The sequence below is a fragment of the Cyanistes caeruleus genome, chromosome 11 (genome assembly GCF_971803275.1).
Source record: "Cyanistes caeruleus chromosome 11, bCyaCae1.hap1.1, whole genome shotgun sequence".
Taxonomy (NCBI): Eukaryota; Metazoa; Chordata; class Aves; order Passeriformes; family Paridae; genus Cyanistes; species Cyanistes caeruleus.
In genome coordinates, this window is record NC_141711.1 from 22,810,891 (window position 1) to 22,833,915 (window position 23,025).

Here is a 23,025-nt window from a genome sequence, read left to right on the forward strand (position 1 = left end):
TTCTGTGTTTTAACTTCTGTGTAGGAGAGCTGATGCTGATTGTTGGAAAGAGGAAAATGTAAGCTGGAATTTTTTTTCCTACTCTTAAGAACACATGTATACAGAAAGTCTTCATGTTCTTTAAAACTAATGGGTTCTCAATACTGAAAATGTATGTTAAACTGTTAAACACCAATTCTTTAATGCTTGAGTAAGTTTTCAGATGAAAACTTACATGCAATAGCTCTGTCAATGTTCTTGTGATATATATATATGTCAAAGATCTTTGCCATTGAAAGTATCTTTTTTTTTAAGATAAAAATACCTTTTTCATCTTAAAGTGGGGGAAGCCTGGTTGTTGCTGTTCTAAAAAAAGCTGAACAACAGTGTCACACTACTTGGATTAATGAAAGCATTTTTTTCAGCTGCTGCACTGAATAGAACATATGTCACTGGAGCATTGTTTTAAGTAACAGGATTTGCCTTGCTATAAATCTCTCACGCTGCATCTTGGTAATTTCATTCTTTGTACTTTGCTGTTTTGCCTCTTTCATCAGCTGCAAATCCAATATGTATCACTGGCAGTGGTTAGCTTTGGGTTTGCCACGGTTACTGCTCTGTGAGATTATAAATGTGACTGTGTTCTGTAATGGGAGTTGGAGTTTCTTGAGGATTTCTGGGACCTGACATACAGAAAAGATGCAGTGAATATATCCACTCTCTGATTTAATCCAAAAGATATTTTCCTTCTCTCTTGTCTCTCAGTTTCTGGGTTTGGACTGTGTGTGGGGGTTTTCTACAGATTTTGACAGCTCCCTGTAAGCGCAGCTGACACAACTGCATCTTATGAGTCCTGTGAATTATTGTACATCACCCTGCACCATAGATGGGGTTCTAGTGAGACTTAAAAGGAAATTTTTCTAATTACAAATGTCTACATATTATTAGTCTTAATTAAATTCACCCTAGTCTAGCTAACCAAGGATTGGAGAAAACTGTGCAGGGATGCAAGGCAGGAATGCCTTCTGCCTGTTTGGGTAGGCTGGTACTGCATTTTCATGAAACCAAAATCAGTTTATAACAATTATTTATAATTCTCTGTAATGCTAATAAGTGCTGTGTTCTAGGATGGGACAAAATATTGCCTGTTCCTTGTTTAGTATGCTGGGCCTGTCGTGGTTCCATTCTCCCAGGAGATGATAATTATTTGCAGACCCTTTGATGGAGGAGAGGTCAGTGAGAGTGTGCCTGATGATTCCATTGAAAAATCCAGCTGTGGACACTTGAGTTGGGAATACACAAAGGGAAGCATTATTCCAAGCAAGAACTCCCAGTCTGCATTTCTGCTGCGCTGTATACAAATGCTGCTGTTAAATAATTTTGATGACAACCAAATTTGATGAATTCTGGAACAAAATTCAGTGATCTGTACTCTGGACTGTGTGTGCTGCTCGTTTGGAACTGCAGGTTTTATTGAGCATCCTTGTAGCTGGTGAAAACACATTTCATTACTGTGAAGAGAAGATGGTATTCTAGAATGCTTTTAACCAGGTTCTGATTATTGTATGGAAGGCAGGAATGGAAAGAGGGAGATGCCAGCAGAGCAGCTCTGCTATATATGGCTGAGCTGTTTGTGATATGTGGTCGAGTTTTTTGACTCTCAAACTCCATGCAGAGTAATTACACTGGTGTTTACCTGCCAGGAGCTGTCCTGTTGCCTCCCTGGGATTTGGTGTCCAAGAAGATGTGCCCAAAGAGCCATTTTGTGCACAGGCAATGAAGGGATGAAAGAAGGAGTTGTGGTTCTCCTGCAGTCTGTGGTGGTTTCTGCTGTGAACTGTAAGGATTTTATGTGTGCAACCATAAAAGCAATAGCAGCATTTAATGTGAGGTTGCCATCCAAAAGAGTGTGTGCCAGGAAAATAATTAATGATAACAATGCTGTGAAAAAAACATAATATTTTCTGTGTGCCACTGCAGCCTCTCCTTGACGTGCTTGCCTGCAGAGTGCTGGACCTACAGCGGGGTGAAATGAATAGGAAAAAAGAGAAGGTTTTTCAGTGCTGCTTCAAAACCCAAAATCATACTGCCCTGTGTATTTTGGGTAAAAAACAGTAGAAATTTGTCCTTGGGAATGGGAATGTGTCATGTACTTAATCACCTTGAAGTGGCCATAGCCACAGACAGCTTCCGTCACACCTGGGCTGGGACAATGGGAGCTGCCATGGAAAGCTTCTTTCTGCTTTCTCTGCTTTCCAAAATGTTGTCCTGTGGCCTGGGGTCAGGGTTTTCATTGTGGAAACCCTTCTAGAAGGTTAATAAACTTTTTAATTAGCAAGTATTTAGCTGGGGTTGATGTGACTTCTTACGGCTTTTACTGTTCATCACCTCTTTGGATATCCTTTTGATTAGATTTCAAATGTTGTTCCTCATTAAAGTGATGGATTTATTAAAGAACAGGACAGACTTTATTAATTTTTAACTGCAGTCTTTTCTAATCTCAGCTGTTTCCATAACTGTGGATCAACATAAGAAAGTAAATTTCAGCTTGTAAAATAACATTCCTCTTCAACAGAATAAAATACTGGGAAGTGCAAATATTCTTTTTAATAGTTCCAATCAAACAAACCATTCTTGGCTACTTCAGCTGCCATGGAGTGAATGGACTGAAATAGGGGATGAATTTGTCTGCCCCTCCTGCTGTTCCCAAGCTGATTTTAGAAGGATGAGTGCACACAGGTATCCAGGGGCCCAAGGCAGGACAGCAGCTTAAGATGGGATTATTTTTTCCACATACACATTGCAACATGCACTTGATGGAAAAATGTGCCAGAAGAAGGGGAGCAATCATGGCAGATGGAGGGGAGCAGATTGTTGTTTCAGAGCAAAGGAGGAATGGTGAATGAAGTCGTGGCTCTGGGAGAGGGCAAAGGGCAGTGAAAGCACTGAGCAGCTCCTCTCATCAGCCACATCATTAACTCCAGAAAGGCTCCCTCCAGCTACGCCCCTGCTCCAATGTCCTTTGGTCTCAGGTTTTCTGTTAGGAAGCTCTTGTAGGAAAAAGCTCTCAGACACAGTGATGGTTTAAAAATTTTGACCCTCTCACAGATTTGCACCTGCTGAAAATTCAACAGCAGCAGAATAAACAAGGCTGGGTGGATGTCCTTTTCTCACCACGGTGTCCTGTGCAGGGAGAGGGGACAAGCTGCCTCCAGGCTCCCAGTCCTGCCAGGACCATCTGCTGGCTCCGAGCACATTGTGAAAGCACAGGATAACCTGTTAGAGCAAAAGCAATTCCAACATAATGGCTTCATGTTCTGTTCTCACAGGCTGTTTAAAAACCAATATTGAGAAGATTGTTTGCTGAGTTTGGGAGTCTTGTTGGGGATTGCAAGAGAAAATGAAAGAAAAATTAAAATACTTGTGGCTTTCTGTGATGACCAGTAATCAATTTCTTTTTATTTGTACATCTGTGCAAGGCTTTAAAACCGGAAGATGAAAAAGAATGGCCATTTCTGTTGGCTGATGGACAGGAAAGTGCTGTTAAAATGAGTGGATTCTAATGGCAAACATACACAGGAGTGAGAGGTACAGCCACACTTGCCTGGGGTCTGTGTGCACCGTTAGGAGCTGGGGTTGTCCTGTGCTGTTGGGGAATGAAACGTCAAGGGTTTGCATCAGATTTGGCTCTGGTTTTACTGGTAGACTCATCTGTGCTCACAAAAACCTTGTGTTCACAAGGGGTTGCTCTCACAAGGGGAGAGCTGGAAGGAACATGGCCTGGAAATGGGAAATGGCCAAACTTCCATGTACACTGGGATTTTGCAGCAATGGACCAGAAACTGAAATTATCAGAAGCAGCATTTGTCACTTCAGTCATTTGTCTTGTGTTGGTGCTGAAGTACCCGTGCTCTCTTTATAATCCTAAATCATCCTTTGAAGAACATCAGCTAGAATGTGGAAACTAATCTTCACAGGGCTGAGTATCTGTGAGACTGTGAACAGAAGTGTTTAATTCTCCTCCAAATGATTAAAAGTGATTTCTTCTAATGTCTTCAGGTGTTACAAATTAGTAAATGAATTCTAGCTTGAATGTAAACTCGTGTTGAAGGCTGGTTGCAACATATAGCTATGAAGTTTAAAAAAGAATTAAAACTCCAACCAAATCAAATAAAAAAAAGTGATTGGAACCTTAAACATTCTCTGGTATATTGCAGAGGGGTAAATGATTGCAAGTGCTGTTTTGGCAGGTGATTGAAGGCACAAAATGCCACATATGAATCTTAAATTGCATCAGCAGATTTACTCCATTGCTTTGGGTAGAATTAGTATTAGTCACTGCCTATAAAGCCTGATCCTCATCATTGTCAGGATGACATTAGTCAGTGAGATCTGGAGGAACCCAAACAGAGTTAAGCTATTCCTGCATGATAAAATTTGGAACAGAGCCCAGACCTCATGTTTCCTCTGTCTGTGGTGGGACAAGGATCCTGTCTGAGGATCCAGCCTGGTGTGTTGGACAGCAGTGACCTGGTGGCACCGCAATCTGAGCCTGCAGCTGAGCCCTGTCACCTCCTGCATCCCTGTGACAGTGTAGGGAGCTCCTCCAAGCATTTGGCAGTTCCCATCTGCTCTCAAGGAGATGGGACTGTTGTGCTTCTGCTGCACCTTGGAACAGAAACCCAGGGCAGATGAGCTCCTGACTCCAGTCCTGTGCCACGGATGAGTACAAACCCTCACAAGAGCATTGGGAGAACTTCCTTCTTTACTGTTCAGGTTCTTTTGGGACCCAGGAAGGTTGGAGTAGGACAGATTCATAGAACCTTGTGGGCAGAATCGTTTTGGAAGAGCCAGGAGCAAGCTCTGTTCAAAGAGCTTTGTTGAGCAGAGCTGAATCCAGAGAGATTCTTTCATATTCTTTCATATTTCACTGGTTAATTCTCTGAAGAAAGAGAGATCTGTGTGGAAAAAAACCAATTGTGGGAATGGAATCTGGAAATGGAATGGAAAATGGAATCTCTGCTACTGATTTTCTCCATTTCCTTCTTTTGCTTCTACTGGAAAAAAACAAGTAACCCAAGGCAGGAGGCAGCGGTTCCTGTGTGTGAGCTGTTGCCAGTGTGCCCTGCACTCACAGTCTGCTTTCCCAGGACCAAGTGGAAAAAACTTATGTGGAATACTGTGTGGTTTTCATGTCAGAAAATCCAGCTTTGGCATGTCCTGGCTGCTTTGATATGGCCCATCAATGTTTTCAGTATTGTTCTCCATCTTTCTTTTGAATTTTTCATCTTTCCAAGGGGTTTGAAGGTGCCCCCATGAGTACCTGTGCCTTGTGAGGTGTTAGCAGGGTACATCCCATGCTGGGGAGGTGCCTTGTGTCTGGATTGTGCTGGATTTCCAAAAGCTCGAGTACTTTACAGGAGTTACCAGCTTTAAACAGAAAATCCAACTGACCCTGGCCATGCAGTTGCTGACACAGTGTTGGCAGCAGGAATCAGAGCAGGCTGAGCTTATCTTTTTTCCCTAAGGGATTAGTAACTTCTTCCTGAACAAAGCCCAACTTCTTTTTGCTTAGCCACTTTTTGATCTCATAAGACAGTGACCTCACAGGATTCAAATTAAGCCTCAGGGATGCAGAAAAATCAAAATCAATCTTCTGAGACTTCTGTCAAAACACCAAGAGAAACATGGGGGGGTTAAAAAGTGCATTTGTGTGCACAAACACACACAACCCCTCTGTTAACTGTAAGATTGGATGCTTACAAGTTAAATGCAGATTTTCAGTTTAATGGCTTCTTCTTCCACAGGTGCCTGCTCAAAGAGCAAGGAGATAGTGATTATTTTTTTATGATTTCCTAGAAGAATGCTGTGTCCTGAGAAATTTGATTAGGAGGACTTATCATGGAGGACTTGCTGTGCTGAGCCTTGTTTAATATTTCCTGGCACAAACCCCAGGAAGTCAGTGGCATGTGCTGTGTGGCACTTAAAGGTTTTCCAAGCTTTCCTTCAGATGTGGCCCCGTGTCTCGTTTTGCGACTCCTCTTTGTTTCAGTGAAACAATACCAATCTAATGATCTGGGGTGCACAATATCTTTGTGCTGTAAAGGTTTTTTTTGTTCTCTTTCTAGGCTTTGAACAAATGATAGCAATTAAACTGTTATTGCTCAATTCTGAATATTGTTTAAAACACAGGTGAAACTTGGGTTCTTTCACATTTTCAAATGGCTTATTTTGCAAATATTTGTAATTGCTGGGCTTGAAGAAAGCTTTGTGTCCATGTCCATTGCACTCTTCCTCCTCATTCAGAGCACTGTGCTTTAATTCCATTAACAGAGAACAGCCTGACTGGTGCAGAGTAAGATGCAAGCCTAAAGCTTCATTTCTATAGGGATTTTAACCCTCATTGTTTCAGCTTTTGCCTTCCTTCCACGTGGCAAGGCAAACCCCAAACCTTTAATTGGCATTTGATCTTAATCCTGCAACAAATCTTTGATTGATTCTTCATTGCAACAGCTCCTCACCGTCATTTTGATGTGTGCATTTAAACCTGGGACTGTTCCCCTCTGTCCCCTGGGATCCAGAATTGACAGCTGTGCCTCAAATTTCAGTCACCGTTCTTGTGAGTTTCCAATACTCCTGTCAGCACCTGCCTTCCCCCCAAAAGCTCCTTTCTCAACATCTGGTGGTTTGACTTTGTGTTTTTCCTTGTGTCGTAGGTCTTTAAATACTCTGCACCAGTTTTGCTGTCCAGCTCCATTGTACCATTCCCAGCTAGCTGTCCCTGCCACACACTCAGAGTACAGGTAAGAGTAGACATGCTCCACCCACTGCTGCTTTTTGGAGAGTTATCTGATGTTGCCATTTGACACTAGACAAGCAATAGTGGCTTTAGTTTTAAAAGGAAAAAGTGTAAACAAACAAAAAAAAGAATATTGGAATAAATATCCAATATTTTTGACGTCTGGTAGGGTAGCTGTGAATAGAACCATCACTGCAGTGAGTCCTTCTCTCAGGCACTCTGGAATTACTCAGTAAAATGAGTGTCATGAGCTTTAAGAGGCCCATCCCCCTGTGCTTGCAAAGGTAGGGAGAAAGGATTTGTAGGCTTAGCTCTCACATGACAAATGTGCTGAAATATTTATATAATTCATGGAGGATAATGATGTTGTTCTGAGCAACACTTTTGTTCACCCCTGCCTATTCCATGCCAGTAGCTGAGGAATTCATCCATGTGTTTAATCCCCTGAGGGTTAAAGGCATGGACCTGCCCAGGGCTCAGTACTGACTTGGGTTTGAATGAAATAATGGGGTTTTAAACACAACTAGGTCCTCGATGCCAAGCAGACCCTGTCCTGAATATATCCAAAATATATGTTTTCCAGCTCATAATGCTTCTTTTAACATAGATGCCTTTACTATCTATGTGTTCTCTTCGATCCAATGTAGAGAGCAGCAATTACATCCCATAGTACAATTCACTGTCAGTGCCAGTGTTTATTGTAACACCTTAGAGAAGCATCAAAGGGCAGCTACTCTAAGTCATTGGAAATGTAAAAACTGTTAAAAATTGTGCATGCCATGGAAAATATTGTCTTGAATTTTTACTTCTGCTATGAGCAATCGACTTAGTGGTTATTGCCAGCTCATGAATAATATTAATATCAAAATATTGGAAGCCTGGTGCTGAAAAATCAAAATTGTTTCGCACAGGTAATAAGGAAAGACAAAAGCAAAAAATGAATCCTAAATCTGTAAATGCATAAACATATTTCTGGTTTGAATATTTCATCCCATAGTTACCTCTAACCATGCATGCTTGGATTCACTCTGTTGGTTTGTGTTGCAGCATCTGTTTATGTGTTTGGGTTTTTTCTCCCATCAGAGCCCTTTGTTTATTTGGTGGTAGTGAGTCCATAGCTGAGTTATAAGACAGCTCAATATTCCTTTGGTGAGGAGCAGGGCCTGAAAACTCTTAGATTCCCTACTTGCTTTTTAGTGAGGCTTTTAGTTTTCCTGTGTCCTTGGTTGATAGTGCTTTAATTTTAAGGATCTTCCTGTAGGGATGTTGATGGGAAAACACGCTGTTCCTTGAATGTCTCAGTGTCGTGCTCCATGTAGGGTGTTATTTTTATCACTAATATTTCTTCTAGAGTTAAAGCTTAGAGCAGCAGAACTTCATGCTTGAAAAATCTGAATTTCTTCAGGTTTTTTTGTGCAGTGAAGACAGAAATTCCCTGCTCTGGATATGTAAAGCCTTGTACCATTTTCAGAGCACCTAAACGTGTGCTGTGGGACCTTCAGCTGACAGCTCAGGACTGAGGGGTGGGAAGGAGCTCATCCCTGGCCTTATCTGCCCTCAAGGAAGTTTAGGCTCAGGGAGGACCTTCTGGCTCTGCTCCCTGGCAGGAGAGGACATCCAGGGAAAATGGGGGTCTGCTCCCAGGGAACAGGGATAGGAGGACAGGGAATGGCCTTAGGCTGTGCCAGGGGAGGCTCAGGCTGGATATCAGGGAAAAGTTCTTCACTCAAAGAGTTGTCAAATCCTGGCAAAGGGTGCCCAGAGCAGCTGTGGCTGCCCCTGGGTCACTGGAAGTGTCCAAGGCCAGGTTGGATGGGGTTTGGAGGGATAGTGGAATGTGTTCTTGCCCGTGGCTTTAAGGTCATTCCAATCCAGACAAGTCTGGGGTTCTGTGAATAGGAGAATATGGAAAAGCTGCAGCCAATCTCTCCCAGGGACAAGAGGCAACCAAAACAAATTGCAGTAAGGAAAATTCCAGTTAAATGCAAGGTAGGGAGAGAGGGAATTTCACCGTGAACTTGGTCAAATGTTGGAGCAGAGGCCAGCAGAGGAAGTGGGGTCTCTGTCCTCAGCCATGCTCAGTTCAGTGGGGCGCGACTGGCTGTGCCCTGCTCTGAGCAGGGACTGGACTGTCCACACCTCCACAAGTCCCTTCTGACACAAATCCTTCATCCCACAGCACCTTGTTCTTGGAAAGGAAAAATAGAGTTGCAAAATAGAAAATTTTATTCTGTAGAATTTAATTTCAAATTATGCAGCGATGTTAATGCTGTCCCTGCCCACAGATGTGCTGCTGTGCTGGAACCAGACTGTTACAATCATTCTCATGGCAGGAATTGGTTTGGTTTACCCATAATTTCAATTTCTGAAGTTGTTATATCCAAACTGCCATCCCCATGACTGTAATCTCTGAGTCAAGTGCAAATGATGCACCTGGTTTTGTACAGGACCTGTACACAGGGTTTCGTTCACATTACTGCGAACGAAAAGGAGCTACTAGAGCTCTAACAGGATTGGGCTTTGCATTTCCACATACACTTAATGGTATTAAATTTAGCTTTTAGTCTTCCCATTTATCAATTTATAAATAGAAATAATTAGAAACAAAACTAACAGATGTGGATGCTTTGGTCTGGCTTCAGTTTTGAGGCTTTATTTCGAAAATACACAGAGGGATTAATTTTGTAGCCCAGAATTAAAAATTAAATTTGCTCCAAAAGAAGCAATTGATGAATGCACTACAGTGAAATCTGGAGCATCTCTGATTTGCTGTTAGCTAATTGCTGGATGTTTGATTCACTCCAGCAGTTTTATTTCTAGTCAAGACAATCTTTGGCATCTGTTTTGAATTGTTAATAAGGAAATAATGCATTTTTAATAACTGCAGCTATTGCAGTAATCCCTCACTCATTTTACAATGCTCAAAATAGACAGAAATAATACAAGTTATCTTGCATTCTCCTATTTCAAGGGAAGTCTTGCGAAGCCTGAGCATGTCGTGTCCTTCCACCTAGATACTTGTCTGGGCTCCGGGTAGCCCATATGCCTCCTTTGCTTGCTTTTTTGGGTTATTTCTGTTTGGAAATTAGAAACTAGACCGGCAATATCTGTAGCTTGGCTTCTCTGACTCCCTTCCCCTTCCTGCCTCCCGAGTAGAGCCTTGGAAACAATGACCTCTAGTTGGAAGCTGCAGGTTCCACGAGCTGCTCTGGATTCGTTAGATATCATTGGAATGCAGTTTTTATATCTGGTGTGAAGGGCAAAGTAAAGGAAATGCAGGACACTCCAGAGAGGCTTCTGAAAGCAGAAATCCCAGCAGTCCTGTACTTCAGCTGCTGAGCCTCTGGCTTGATCCAGCTGCATCATCATCTCAGAGGCCTTGCAGCTGGAATCTGAGCTGAGCAAAGCCCAGAGATAAAATGCCATCCGGAGAAAGGGAATTTAATCAGTTCAGTGTCTTCACTGAGGAAGTTTGTCCACAGTATTTCCTATGGCTGTAAACTGACAGAGAGTAGGTATAGAATAGATATGGGCAAGAAATTGTTGCCTATGTGGGTGGGCAGGCCCTGGCACAGGGTGCCCAGAGCAGCTGTGGCTGCCCCTGGATCCCTGGAAGAGCCCAAGGCCAGGCTGGACAGGGCTTGGAGCAGCCTGGGACAGTGGAAGGTGTCCCTGCCCATGGCAGAGGGTGGCACTGAATGGGCTTTAACTTCCCTTCCAACCCAAGCCAGTCTGGGATTCTGTGACACATCTTTAGGCAAACTTCAGTCAGACCCTCAGCCCACCTGTGCAGGTACCTCACACAGAGCAAACTTTTATGTACAGAGGTGCCCATAGTGGGGATTTCCAGCCCTGTTCCTATCTGCATTCCTTGTGTGGGTGTGGAATAGGCTGATGTATGCAAACTGCAGCTGTGGACAGATTTGCTTGCCACTACGTCTGAGCATCTTTCCATCTGATGTGTTTATTCGTAACTGTGATTTCCTTGTTCTGATTTGCATGAAATGTTGGCTGTCACTCATTCTCCATCCACTCTACCTTCCATTCCTCTTATCTCGAATTAGATGCCCTTATCATGTCCAAAGACCATTTTTTAAATTGTGAAGCTAGAGATTTTTCTCTTCTTTTTTTTTTTTTCCCAGTGAGGCCTGTGAAAACAAAATGATAATGCAAAGGATGTTATAGTGCCAAAGAAATCCCATCATTTTCTTGCAGTCTCTGCCTGCTTAATGTTTAATCAGCACCTCTGGGAGGTAAAACCATCATTCTGAAAATACTGTGCTTGTGTGAGATTTTAATGTGGAATCTTTGTTTCACCAGGTAATGTTGGCTCACATGCAGCAAACCACTGTGTGGACAATGATAGAAGGATTGATTGTGCTACTTCTTTCTGTCTGAGCCCCTGGGAGGCTTTGGAGTTGTTTTGCACCATAACTGGTTAACAGAGGCTCCCCCTACATGATGCTGAGCTTTCAGATGCTTCTATCATGTATTGGAGTGGTTTGGTTTTCCTTAACTCTTCTTAAGAGCACAATGGGAATTCTTGCACACTGACACAGCCAGGGAAAACTGGGAAATAGCTTGTACCCCTAAAACGAAAAATATCTATAGATAAATGTACTTCACAACTCTTAGTTTATTTTTTCCCCACTGCTGGGCACTGTACTCTTTCCTGACCTACAAAGCAAACATTTTTTGTGTCCTCCCTCCTCTCCCTCTAGAGACATCCCACACCATGCATCCTGGTCCTGTGGTAGCTTCTCATCAATGCCTAGTCACAGGTGAAGACATATCTGAAGGAGCTGCATTCAGAATTCATTTTAGTACTGATATGATTATTCATTGACATTTTCTACCAAAAAAATGTTGAATAAGGATCTAATTTCTAACTGCAATTCCCTAGCTGTCAACCTCAACATGTTTAAGCACTCTCTAGAATATGCAGAGATATAAAAGCTTGATGGCATTTTAATTTAACTGAGCAAAGGAGTGAGAGCAGCATTGCCCAGACCAACAGCACATCCCCCAGAGAGGCAGGATGCAGATGGACAGAGCAAACCAGATACAAATTGTGACCAAACTCTGCCCTAAGTCAGTGTGAGGTTCAGCTGATTACGTAAGGCATCCGTGCTCACACCCTATGACAAAGGAAAGCTGGCATAATTGTAGTAATACTTGTAATTTTCCACTTGATGCCTACGTGATGCAGGGAATGCAAATGGTGGATTGTGTTCCTGAGCACAATCGGGAGAACTGGCAGAATAGCCTAAAATTTGGCTTTGGATTCTCTTGTTTTTCTTCCTTCATTGTGTTCCTTTCCATCCTCCTCCTTAGCCTGTTCTTTAAAGGAAATGGCCCTTTGTGGTTGTGTCACTGGTTCAGAAGTGGCCTCACTAGAGCCTCCTGCTATGCCAGCATCTCCTTCCCTGCCATAAAGCACTTTTAGCATTACAGATGTGGGTATTCCAAACTGCTCCTGCTTCGTGGCACCATTCATGATGCTGGCAACTCATCCTGGAGACAGAGCTCTTCCTTCCACCTTGGGAGGGTGGGGGAGTGGAGAGCAGATCTGGTTGTCACCAGGATTTCTGTGTGTGAGCTGTCTGCAGAAGGGAGATAATGCATCTGGAATGTGGGCAGTGAAAATACCTGGGGGAAATTCTAAGTGTGTTAAAAATAAAGGGGTCATGGACACATTAGGCTGGGTATATATATGACTACTTAATGTAATTTTTCTAATGGGAAAAACAGAAGTGGCTCTTTCAAAGTAGTGTTTCTCTCAATCTGAAAGTCACTAGTGTTGGCCTTGGCTCATTGGGCTGGTCTTCCCTTTGTGGAGAGTCCTGTCTCTGAGATGGAAATGGGTTAATTGGGTGACGCTTACAAACAACTCACAGTATTTGGGAATTGGAAACAAAAGTAAACAGATTTCAGGCTGAATTTTCCTAATGCTATTCCCTGTGATTCTCTTCCTCTGTCTCTTTTTTTTCTTGCTTCCCCCTTCTTCAGCAGGGAAGATAATGTCCTGCACCAGTTCTGCTGTCCACCTTCGGGGTCTAGTAGCCCATCCTCAAGATGACAGCGAAGCTGGGGGTCGCTGGGTGCAGTCAGTGCTCCATCTCTCCAGCCCATCTCTCCTCCCTTTCTGGTGTGCATGAACTGGCACTGCACAGATGCCGTGGGATCCCCGTGCTACCAGTTTGAGTAATGCCTCATCTCCAGGTCTCCCCCAGCTCTCTCCTCCTGCCCAGTGCTGAGAATACAATGCCAGCTGTACACAGATTCCTGAAGTGCACGGTTTATTTTGAACTAAAATAAACGGTACCATAAGTCCTGAAGTGTAGTGTGAGCTTTGTTGCTGTCTGGACGTGGCCTTGTGGCGTGGAGGGTACAGCTCAAGGGGATTTTTTCTCTCCCAGATGTGGTGGGAGGGCAGCTGTTGTGAGAATCTCTATTAGGCTGTTTTAAGTTTGTTTCAAGGTTGGGCAAACATGAACATGTGATGTTTTATGGATGTTACTGCACAGAGATTAACCCTTCTTCCTTTCCCTGCTGCTGGTTCTGAGGAGCCAGCACATTTCTGTTGTGGCAGCAGATCATCTCTCCATGTCTGCTTCCATCCTAAGCTGCTTTGAGCTCTGTCTTCTCCTTTCCTTGGCTTCTGTGCAAGTCTTGGGTCAACCAAAGGACCAGATCACTGCTCATGTGCTCCAGGGCTGCAGCTGGGTAAATGAGATTGTGTCCATGGGTGTCCAAGTTCCCACTGCCCACAAGGCTCTTGGTTGGTTGCACCTTTCCAGACACATCCTGTGGCTTTAAAAGAACCAGAGAATTTCTTCTGGTTGAGCCTTCAAAACTTAACTGGTGCAAGCAGATACATCAGGGAACAGAATTTCTCTGCAGTGGTATTTACTACTCTGAAGGTAGTGGGAAAGAAAGACTGGGAGAGGGGAAAATATTTCTTAAATCTGTAGTCATTATCATGAGGTAAAATATTGCCCCCCACTGGCTGGGGCTCATGTAAAGGCAGAGGTGGCTTGATGTAGGGTGAAAAGCAGGTATTTATTTGTACTTGTGTGTGGCTTTGAGGATGGGATAAAAGGAGAATCACCAGGATCAAGGAGGGAAGAACTGTGAAGGTAGCTTGAGGCTCTTTCTCATCTTTGCAATGTGCTTCCCCCCCAACAAAGGACTCTCTATAAAACCAGAATACAGGTTGTTGCTTTTCTGTGAGGTTTGATCAACTGTCTCTATCTTTGCTGTGAAATGTTCCCTTGGGGTTGCCTTGGCTGTGAGTGTGTAGTGTCCCAGACCTGGGGAGGGATTTGCTGGCACAAGAATAATTTGCCTTCATGATTGTACAAATTTTTCTGCATCATTTCTGCTCACTGCTCACATTCTGTGGCTGCTGCTGTTCTTCGGTGTTGAATGCTCTTAGTTTTACATGTTTCTTAAACACTTTTCATTACAATATAGAGAAAGAACACTCATCCCCCCCACTGTAAAATTTCAAAATAATGTATGCAAAAAATAGTGTAGCAGATGACTGCAGTTTATTATATCCCTGGAAGTACTCTGATGTTTACTGGGCAGGGTAAAACACTGAAATGCTTGAACACTGCTGACTATTTGGGTCTTTTACTCTATAATTGAGAGTTTCTCAGAGTTGCTCCCCAAAGATAGAAACAGTAGGAATTTCTGATATTTTGATTTGCTTATCTCCATCCCAGATGTAAGCAGTGATTACCACTCTCTCCTCAGTAAAATGAACTCTGAAGCACTGTAATTATTCCCTTGCAGAGGGGAAAGTTTGTCCAATCTTTCAATGAGTACCTTTTAGTTATTTGTGCAAAGGAAAACAAAGAAACGAGACTGATTTAACCCTGCAAATTAAACCCCCCAACCTGAAGAGCCAGCCGGTGATTATCCTGAAAGTGGCTGCAGTTAATGAGTCTCAGGAGAAAATGAAAGCAAAGCCTGACCAGCGTTATTGGCTCTCACAGGATGCTGTTATGGGGTGTTTCTATCCTGTAGTTTTCCAATTAAGGGGAAATAAGGTCATTAGGGGTTGCTGGGATTTGGAACAATTCGAGTTTGTGGCTGTAGTGTCCCTGAATTGTGGCACTTTCTCTTCAGGAGCATACCGAGAGCTCACCTTCCCTGGTGCAATGGAAGCCAGAAATGCAGGAGTAAACATTTCTCCCTTTGAATAAATCATGGCTGGCTGAATAAAACATGCTGTGCATCCCTGGGTTTAGCAGAGGCTGGTAGGGGCTCTCTTAGTTAACCAGAGGTAGATGACCTAAAATGCTTTGTATTATTATAACACAGAGAAAGGTACCAGCAGAAAAATTCCCATTCCTGGGTGATTTTGCACTGTTCTTGTGAAGAGTGAAGAATGACTTACTATGCATTTTGGGATGGAAGGCAAAATAGAAATGGCATTTTCTTATTTTTTTTTAATTTTCTCCTTCCATGAACTCAGAGGGCTGAAAAAAAGCAGCTGCTTTGTGGGAGTTCAGATGGGGAATTTCTCCTGCAGCACCTTTAGGCATTCACACTGTTTAGGATCAGGATAGTTTGGTTTCATTCTGCAGTGTGAAGTTTACCTTTGAAAACATATTCAGCTATTACATGGTTTTGCCTGAAATAGGAGGGTGGGACTCCAGATTTGCAGAGTAACCTCTGCCTTGCTGCTATTTCCTGCACCTGTATTATTTTCTCTCTGTTAACAACTGTGGGAAGTCACTAGAACAGCTCAGAGCAGCGTGTGGACCCTGGGCTGGAACGGGATGGACTTTTGTGCACCACTAGATGGAGCAAAAAAAACCAACCCAAAACCATACCAGTTCAACTGAGCTAAATTAAGAGATCCATTTCCCAAAGTAGATTTTAACTAGCTGAAGGAAAATACTGTGTAATGTAGGAGAAGGAATAATCCCCCCCAAAATGCAGCAGGGTGTAGATCTCAACATGGCTACAATCAAGAGTTTAAGGTGCTCCCTTGGCTAAACCAGCAGCTGTGTCATGGCATAGAGATTGCCACCATTCCAGGCAAATCAGAATTCGTGAGGAGTTTGAATTATAAAGTAACTTGTGGCTGAGGCAGTTCCTTCTACAGGCAGGTACCCAGGGTTGGCAATGCCACTGGGATGAAGCAGCGCTGTGACAGCACCTGAGCTCACTGGCAAGAGGTGGGTACTTGGAATTCCGTGTTGGGAAAGGTTGAACCCCCTCTGGAACCCACTCTTTGGAAAGGCTGAACCCCTGCCCTGGAAGCACAGTTTTGCAAGGGGGACATTTATATGGAATATTTGCCAAATGGACCGTCATCACTAATTCCTTTTTCACCTTGAACGCTGAAATGGAGCAGGGAGCTCTCAGAAAATCCAACCCCAAAAATACAAATTCAAACATTTGTGGGAGTACTCGCTGTCTTTGTGTTGTGCCAGGATTGCGTGCGGCTGGTGGTAGAATTTTTTTGAGGTTTGTTTTTTTTTTTTTTCAATAATTGACTATTTCCTGGCGTGGGGGCTAGAGGGAGCTCCAATGCAGCTTTCCCAAAACTTTCCCGGTAAATCGCTCTTGCCTGGCTTAGCCCATGAAGCTGCAAAGGAGGGAGGAAGCCAGCTCGATGTACTTCTGCACCCTGTGAACACTGGACACAGGATATATATGGACATATGTGCCAGGATGCCCTACAGCCAATGTTGTTTATATATTTTATAACTATTATAATAAATGCTGTCTATAAATGTTATCATGATTACCCTAAATATGCTGTTTGTTTGTGCTCCCACCTTTCTGGAGTGTAATGCAGGATATGTTCCAGGGAAGGTTTGTGTTTAACAGCACAGGAAAAGGTACAGGGGGTGTTTCACATGCCACTGCTACGGGTGGTTGTCAAGAAAGGGGTATGAGAACAAGACAGACACAAAGCAATACCTCTACTTGGGTAGTAGGTTTTTAAATAAAGAAATTTATAACTGAAAGGTATGAAGCACTATTATTCTATAGATTTTATTACTGCTAGATAAACATATCTGCTGATAAATCAGCAGAAAATCCAGGTTTATTATTCTACCTCCACTGAAGAAATTTGTAATAGTTAATGGTATCACACCTGTATTTACAAGGTGTTTGGCATTCTGAACCTTTCCTCTCATTTTTCATGGCATGGGGGTATTCAGCTGAAAGTTGGACTCTAGGATCTTAAGAAGTCTTCTCCAGCCTCAGTGATTCTGTGGTTCAGGTAGGTTTCCCATCTTATTTTAACTCCCCAAGCTTCAGCAGCTGCTTGGGGCTGGGAGGGCCCTGGCTAAACAGCACTGGATATTTATTCCCCTTCCCCGGGTATTTATCCCCCTAACCCGGATATTTATCCCCCTTCACCCGGGTGTTTATCCCCCTGCCCCAGGTGTTTATCCCCCTTCCCTGGGTGTTTATCCCCCTTCCCTGGGTGTTTATCCCCCTGCCCCGGGTGTTTATCCCCCTTCCCTGGGTGTTTATCCCCCTTCCCTGGGTGTTTATCCCCCTGCCCCGGGTGTTTATCCCCCTTCCCTGGGTGTTTATCCCCCTTCCCTGGGTGTTTATCTCCCTGCCCCGGGTGTTTATCCCCCTTCCCTGGGTGTTTATCTCCCTGCCCTGGGTATTTATCCCCCTTTCCTGGGTATTTATTGCCCTCCCCTTGTTCACCCTGCTGGCAGAAGGAAGGGGCTCTGGGGTTCAGGATGAGCCCAGGGTCAGGCCTGGGATCTTGCGGCTCCAGGGCCCAGTTCCTCACTGGAATCAGGCATCACTCCTTGTGCTGAGCTGCCACAAAGGGATGGATGAGGAGAGACAGACCTGCACCAAGTCCATCCACGAGGAGAAATGCCATTAATGAGTTCAGGGAGAGTTTTTCTGGCTGGCTGGATCCACTCCAGTCTCCTGCTCCTGGCTGTGAGCTGACCTTTTGTGCCTCAGCCCCACCACCACCCAGCTCCCTCCCCGTGGCCTGAGGATGTCCAGTCACTGACCCTCCAGAGAGACCTTGGGGACTTTCTTGGGGGTGAGAGGGACTCGTCAGTGCACCTCGGTTTTGGTTTTAGCAGCAGAATGCTACAGGGTCAGAAGGAGACAGCAGCTGTGCAGCTGATGTGGAATGGAACAAAATCACAGCATGGGTTGGGCTGGAAGGGACTTGAAAAATCATTCTCTGCCATGGGCAGGGACACCTTCCCTAGACCAGGTTGCTCAGGCCCCACCCAAAATATTTTGATTCCATAATGAGTCCAAGGCAAAAAATTGGTGTTAAAGTATTTATGAAATCAAGGTGCTGATATAGGAGGGTTCCACAGACCCTGATGAGCAAGACCCCCCTTCTGTGTGCCCAGCTAACACCCTTATGTGTCATTAATGTTTTATCTCAGTAATTTCTGTAAAAAGCAGAATGTTGCTGTTTTCCCTTTGGAACTAAGATTTGAGAAGATTTGAAAATAATTATCTTTATTTGCTAAACAAGCTGGGAAGCTGGAACTGAAAATAACCAAAAGCTTTTTTTTTTATTTGTTTACTTCCCATATTCAAGTGAAAGTATGCAAACCAATACAATGAAATTATGTCCCTTTGTAATTTCTAGTGCTTCTAGCAAGTTCTTCCTGTTTCATACCCATTCAAGCATTTAGCTTTCCTTTATGTTATTTGTGTGCTCTTTGGCCTTTCGTGATCTTTGGCTGATGCATTCCTAGAACAAATGCATAAAATCAACCAAATTTATGACCCGTTAATGTAAGCATTTTATCCTACAGAAATTATATCACATCTTGTTCACCTCTAAATTTTTTTTTCAAGCCAATCACTGGAGCATTGCACACCTGAAAATGAGATAGCATTGAAATCCATCTTGCTCTCTTCAATTAAATTCATTTTTGCAGAGGATTCAATTAGTTGTAATTGCTGCTTTACGACATGCTCTTGCCAGGGGCTGGGGCAGTGAGATAATTAATCTCAATCAGGAAATGTTACTCAAATCATTTTCCTCTGTCACCCAATGAGGGGTGTTATTAATCAGAAGCTGTCTCCTAACACAGCAAGCACAGGCAGCTCTGCTAGCGCTGTCCCTGCTTGTGGCAGATGGCCCTGACAAACCAGTTTGTCCTGGGGTCGTGGTGGTCTGATTAAAGCCACTTTAATCCTTTTTGAGGGTGACTCTCAGCTGTGCCCACCACTCTCGGCTTCCTGCAGTGCTGGAGGTGCATCCAGCATCCAGCCTGGGGTTGAGGTTCTCTCCACATACCTGGAGCTCTTCAGGAGCCCACCAGGACATTTTTTTTATAATTTTCAGTATTGAGTTATCTTTTAAAACTGTTCTTCTTTTTGATTTGAGGGAACCCACTGAAAGTTTTGTGTTTCATTTTATGCTGGATTCCAAGGGAGACGTGGACAGGAGTTGTCCTTGGGTCAATTACCTCAGTGGCTGGAGGGAAGGAAATATCCAGGGCTAAGGCAAGGAAACCGCCTCTGCTGTTAGAAGTAAAGCTGAAAACAACAAATAGGCATTATCAACTCATTTGATGCTTTTCATCAAAGACTGAAGGATGATCAAAGGGCCATGAAGGGAGGCAAAGTTTCAGGTGTGTAGTGGAGCAGCAGTCTGTGACTTTATTCCAGATGAGGCCAAATGAATGCTGAGCTTGTCTTTCAAGTTTCATTTAGGGACCTGTCTTGGCCACAGCACTCAGTGTAACTGCAAGAAAAGCCATAGTTACCTTAGTTAGGAGCAGGAACATTTGGGAAGCAATTTTTGTTAGTGTCCATGTAAAATGCTTTATCTCTAACCTGGAGTGGAAAATGTTGGGCTATGGAAGTTAAAACTGGAGATGAAGTGGTGCCTCCTCTGGGCAGATGTGCAGGTTTCTGCCAGGTGTTTCTTCCATCTGATTCTCTGGTGTGCAAAAGTTAAATGATTAAATGGTCTTTGAGTAAAGCTGAGAAGTGAGGAAGACTCGTTTAAAGCTTTCTTGGGCATTTTCCTTCCATGTGTTTTTAGGGCTTTTACAAAGAATTTCAGCACTTCGTGTGTATAAACACAGAGTTTTTTCCAGGTATGGTTGGCCTCCAAACACATCCAGCTGCATCCAGAGGGCATCCAGAACCTTTGAATGCATCTGGGACTGCACATTCTGGTTTCTGGGCTTGCACTGAAGCTGCACGAGTTCTCGTGGGAGCAAAGGCACTCTGAACTGTTCTACTCTAAATACTGGAATTTAGGATGAGTATGGAGAGCACTGGGGAGCTCTGGAATTGTGTAAATCATGTGGTCATTTTATTGTGGTTTCAACTGGCTCCTTTTAGTATCAAAATTCAGGACAGTGAAAATTATTATTGCTGTTAAATTGATAAAAAGTAAACTGCCAGTTAGCTGGAAAATCCTGTTTCCTTTCAGTTGAGAAGCTGCTGTGTAGTTGCTCATGCCTTTCCCAGCACACACCACTAACCCCACATTTTGTTGTTTGCCCACAGACCTGCTGACATAGCTCCAGTTGGGTTTGGGTTCGGATTCTGTGCTAGCTCGCTAATCACGTTATTTAACTTAGGTTTATAGGCCTTTGCTTCCAGAAAGCAATGATGCTTTTAAAAAAATCTAACCCTGCTTTCAGCCTGTAGGTTTGAGCCTGCAGAGGAGTAGGATCACTGAGATTGACTGTACATGTGGAGTGATAAAGAGGTTGTTTTCTGATTTTAAAGAGAAGCATCATAACCTCTGACAGACTGATAGAGTGCACTAGAATTTGAGCCATTGAATCTGCTTATCTGAAATATCTCTGTCAATTTTCCTTTTGAGAAATGATGGGATTAAGATAATAAATGTAGCTTTGCTGAATAATAGGAAAGCAGCATATGGATTGTAGGTCTTTGAATCCACTTAGCAGCATGCGTAATTCTGTACATTTCCTGGGAAACAAAAGAGGGATGCTCATTGATTCACAGTATCCTGTAATGTGCTGCTTCTGTGAAATGCTGGGTGATCACAGAAGAGCAGCACTGGTGTGCAGGGGAATATTCATTGATTGGGAGTGGATGTACTGAAATAGGTTGGAAGTCATGTGAATTCAGAAATGGCAATGCTGATGTTTCTGGAGAGCTGCAGGGACGAATGGCTTTGTCATGGCATGTGATAAATGAGCTCTGGCAGTGCAGGCTGGGCCCGTGCTGCCTGTGGATCTGGGATCCCTGGGAGGGGGAGCAGGCTCCTGCCCAACCCCACTGTTCCCCTGTCCCTGTGGGATGCAGAGTGCAGGGAGCTGCTCCAGCTGCAGATGTGCCCCAGCTCCCACTCTGAGCTGGACATGTAGAGACTGCTGATGGAAAGGTGAGAAACAAACCTTTGGCCTAAAATCCAGGGGAAAGGTGGAGTGGAATGTGTCCCTAAGCTACCCTTGAGTGCCCACAAGAGCTGTCACAGTGTGCTTAAATACACCTGCAGCACTTGCATCAACAGGAACAGGCTCAGTTTGGAGTGATGCTGGTGTAAGATTCTGTCCTAGGATGTGATGTAATGTGACCAGTTTGGGCTGTGTTCATTGTGTATTCACTTTGGTGAGGTTTTTATCCTCTGCTGCATCCCAGCACAGAGCTGCTGGGAGCTGAGTTTGGAGGACAGTGATAGAGCTGGCAAAAGGATTCATGATATTCAAATACAAATTATACCTTCAGTTCAGGATTACTCACCTGCCTTTATTTTCTGTTGTTTTTCAGCAGGGTGATCTCAAATGCCCTGGAAGGATACTTGGAGGACTGGGATGTTTGTGGTTCCTGGGTGGGCCTTGGTGTGGGGAATTGTGCAGGGTGTCTCTGAGCTGTTTGCTGGGATTTTGCTCGCCCAGAGCAGAGCAGTTTGCCTAACTCGGGTACTCCCAGTGCTCCTTTCACAGTCATCAAGGAACCTTTCATGTAATGCGAGAGTGCTTTGGGATTTGTGACTCTCATGAGTATCAACTTCTGTGCAGATGGTACACAAACAAAAAGGGAAAGCTGCTGCTGGCCAGGGACACCAATGAGGACTCCTAGTGGAGAGCAAGTTTGTCTAACCATGTTGTTGAACAAGACGTTTTCAAACACTTCAGCTCTCAGATTACATTAGCAGGCTGGACCTTGGCCTCATAGGGGATTAAACACAGATCTGGAAGCTGTAATGTCTTCAAACTGAGTTATATACAATTGGCTGCTGCTATCACAACACTCCTTCTCTTCTTTCTTTGGAAAACCTCAATTCCCACATTGCATGTACGGGTTGGTTTTGTTTTCAGGGTTCTATATTTGAGCTCCAAATAGTAGTAAGGATTGTTAATAAACATCTGACCTTTGTGTAACTCTGGGAATAAGTGCAATTTAAATGATGGGCTTCACTTCTAACAAAGCCAAAACCACATCACTGCAATATTTTAATATGAGATCTTCTCCTCTGGCAAGATAGCACCTTGAAAAACCATGCTGGGTAAATGTTCAGCAGATAATAAATTCTAAAGTGCTTCTTGTCCTTGGGGTGGGTCCCTTATAAAGTTATTTTTTTTCTCAGAGTTCAGGGTTTGGGGGCTTCTTTGGAAAACCCTGCAGAAGGCTGGGCTGCCTGAATACTAGGCAGTGAAAATCCTAAACATTTGGGCCATTAACTTCTAGGTATTGTTGGAGTTAATTTAGCTAGTGGCAGTTTTTGGAAGTTAATTTTTCATGTACATGTTTTTAATGTAACATTTTCACTGTACAGTGTGTATTACTACAAAACAGAAATTGCAGCATTTCTACTTCTCCAGTTCCCCCCATTGTTACTCCTAAAGACTGCTCTAGGAATGCAGGCTCCAAGCTTGAAAGCACAAATGAGTTTTATTTAATGTAATTCTGTTGTCCCTGCACAGAAATTCAATTTCACTTTTGCACAGTGTTCTGAAATTAATGAAACCAGCTGAGCCTTGCTAGACTGTTTCCTCCTGGCTTTCAGGGTCATGTTGGGCTTTGTTTCCTAGACATTGCTTTCCTTAGACAGATCTAAAATCTCTTTGATATACTGCAATTCTATTTTGATTTGTTGCATGTTGTAAAAATCAGTGTTTGGGCACATTTCTGTGTGAGTGACCTGGGCAAAGAAGCTGTGCTCTGAGGACAGGCAGAGGAGCTGGTTTCCATTTCCAGTGCTGGGAGCACTTTAGACCCAACAAGGGGTCCAGCACATTCCCAGCTTTGGGAATGCAATTCACTTTGAGCCCCAA

At 43.6% G+C, this 23,025-nt stretch overlaps 1 protein-coding gene across 18 annotated transcripts in view; it reads left to right on the top strand.

Annotated features, from left to right (window-relative positions):
• IQSEC1 (IQ motif and Sec7 domain ArfGEF 1) overlaps positions 1-23,025 on the top strand; it is a 291,038-nt gene that overhangs the window by 125,899 nt on the left and 142,114 nt on the right. For 10 of the 18 annotated variants that reach the window (XM_086846616.1, XM_086846623.1, XM_086846647.1 and 7 more), the window contains one exon: positions 6,696-6,782. The exons of 7 other annotated variants lie outside the window; for them this stretch is intronic. In XM_086846616.1, coding sequence (XP_086702742.1) covers positions 6,696-6,782 — 87 coding nt within the window. Of the gene's footprint in view, positions 1-6,695; positions 6,783-16,973; positions 17,031-23,025 lie in introns of those variants that run through there. One more of the 18 variants, XM_086846644.1, reaches the window with a different exon arrangement.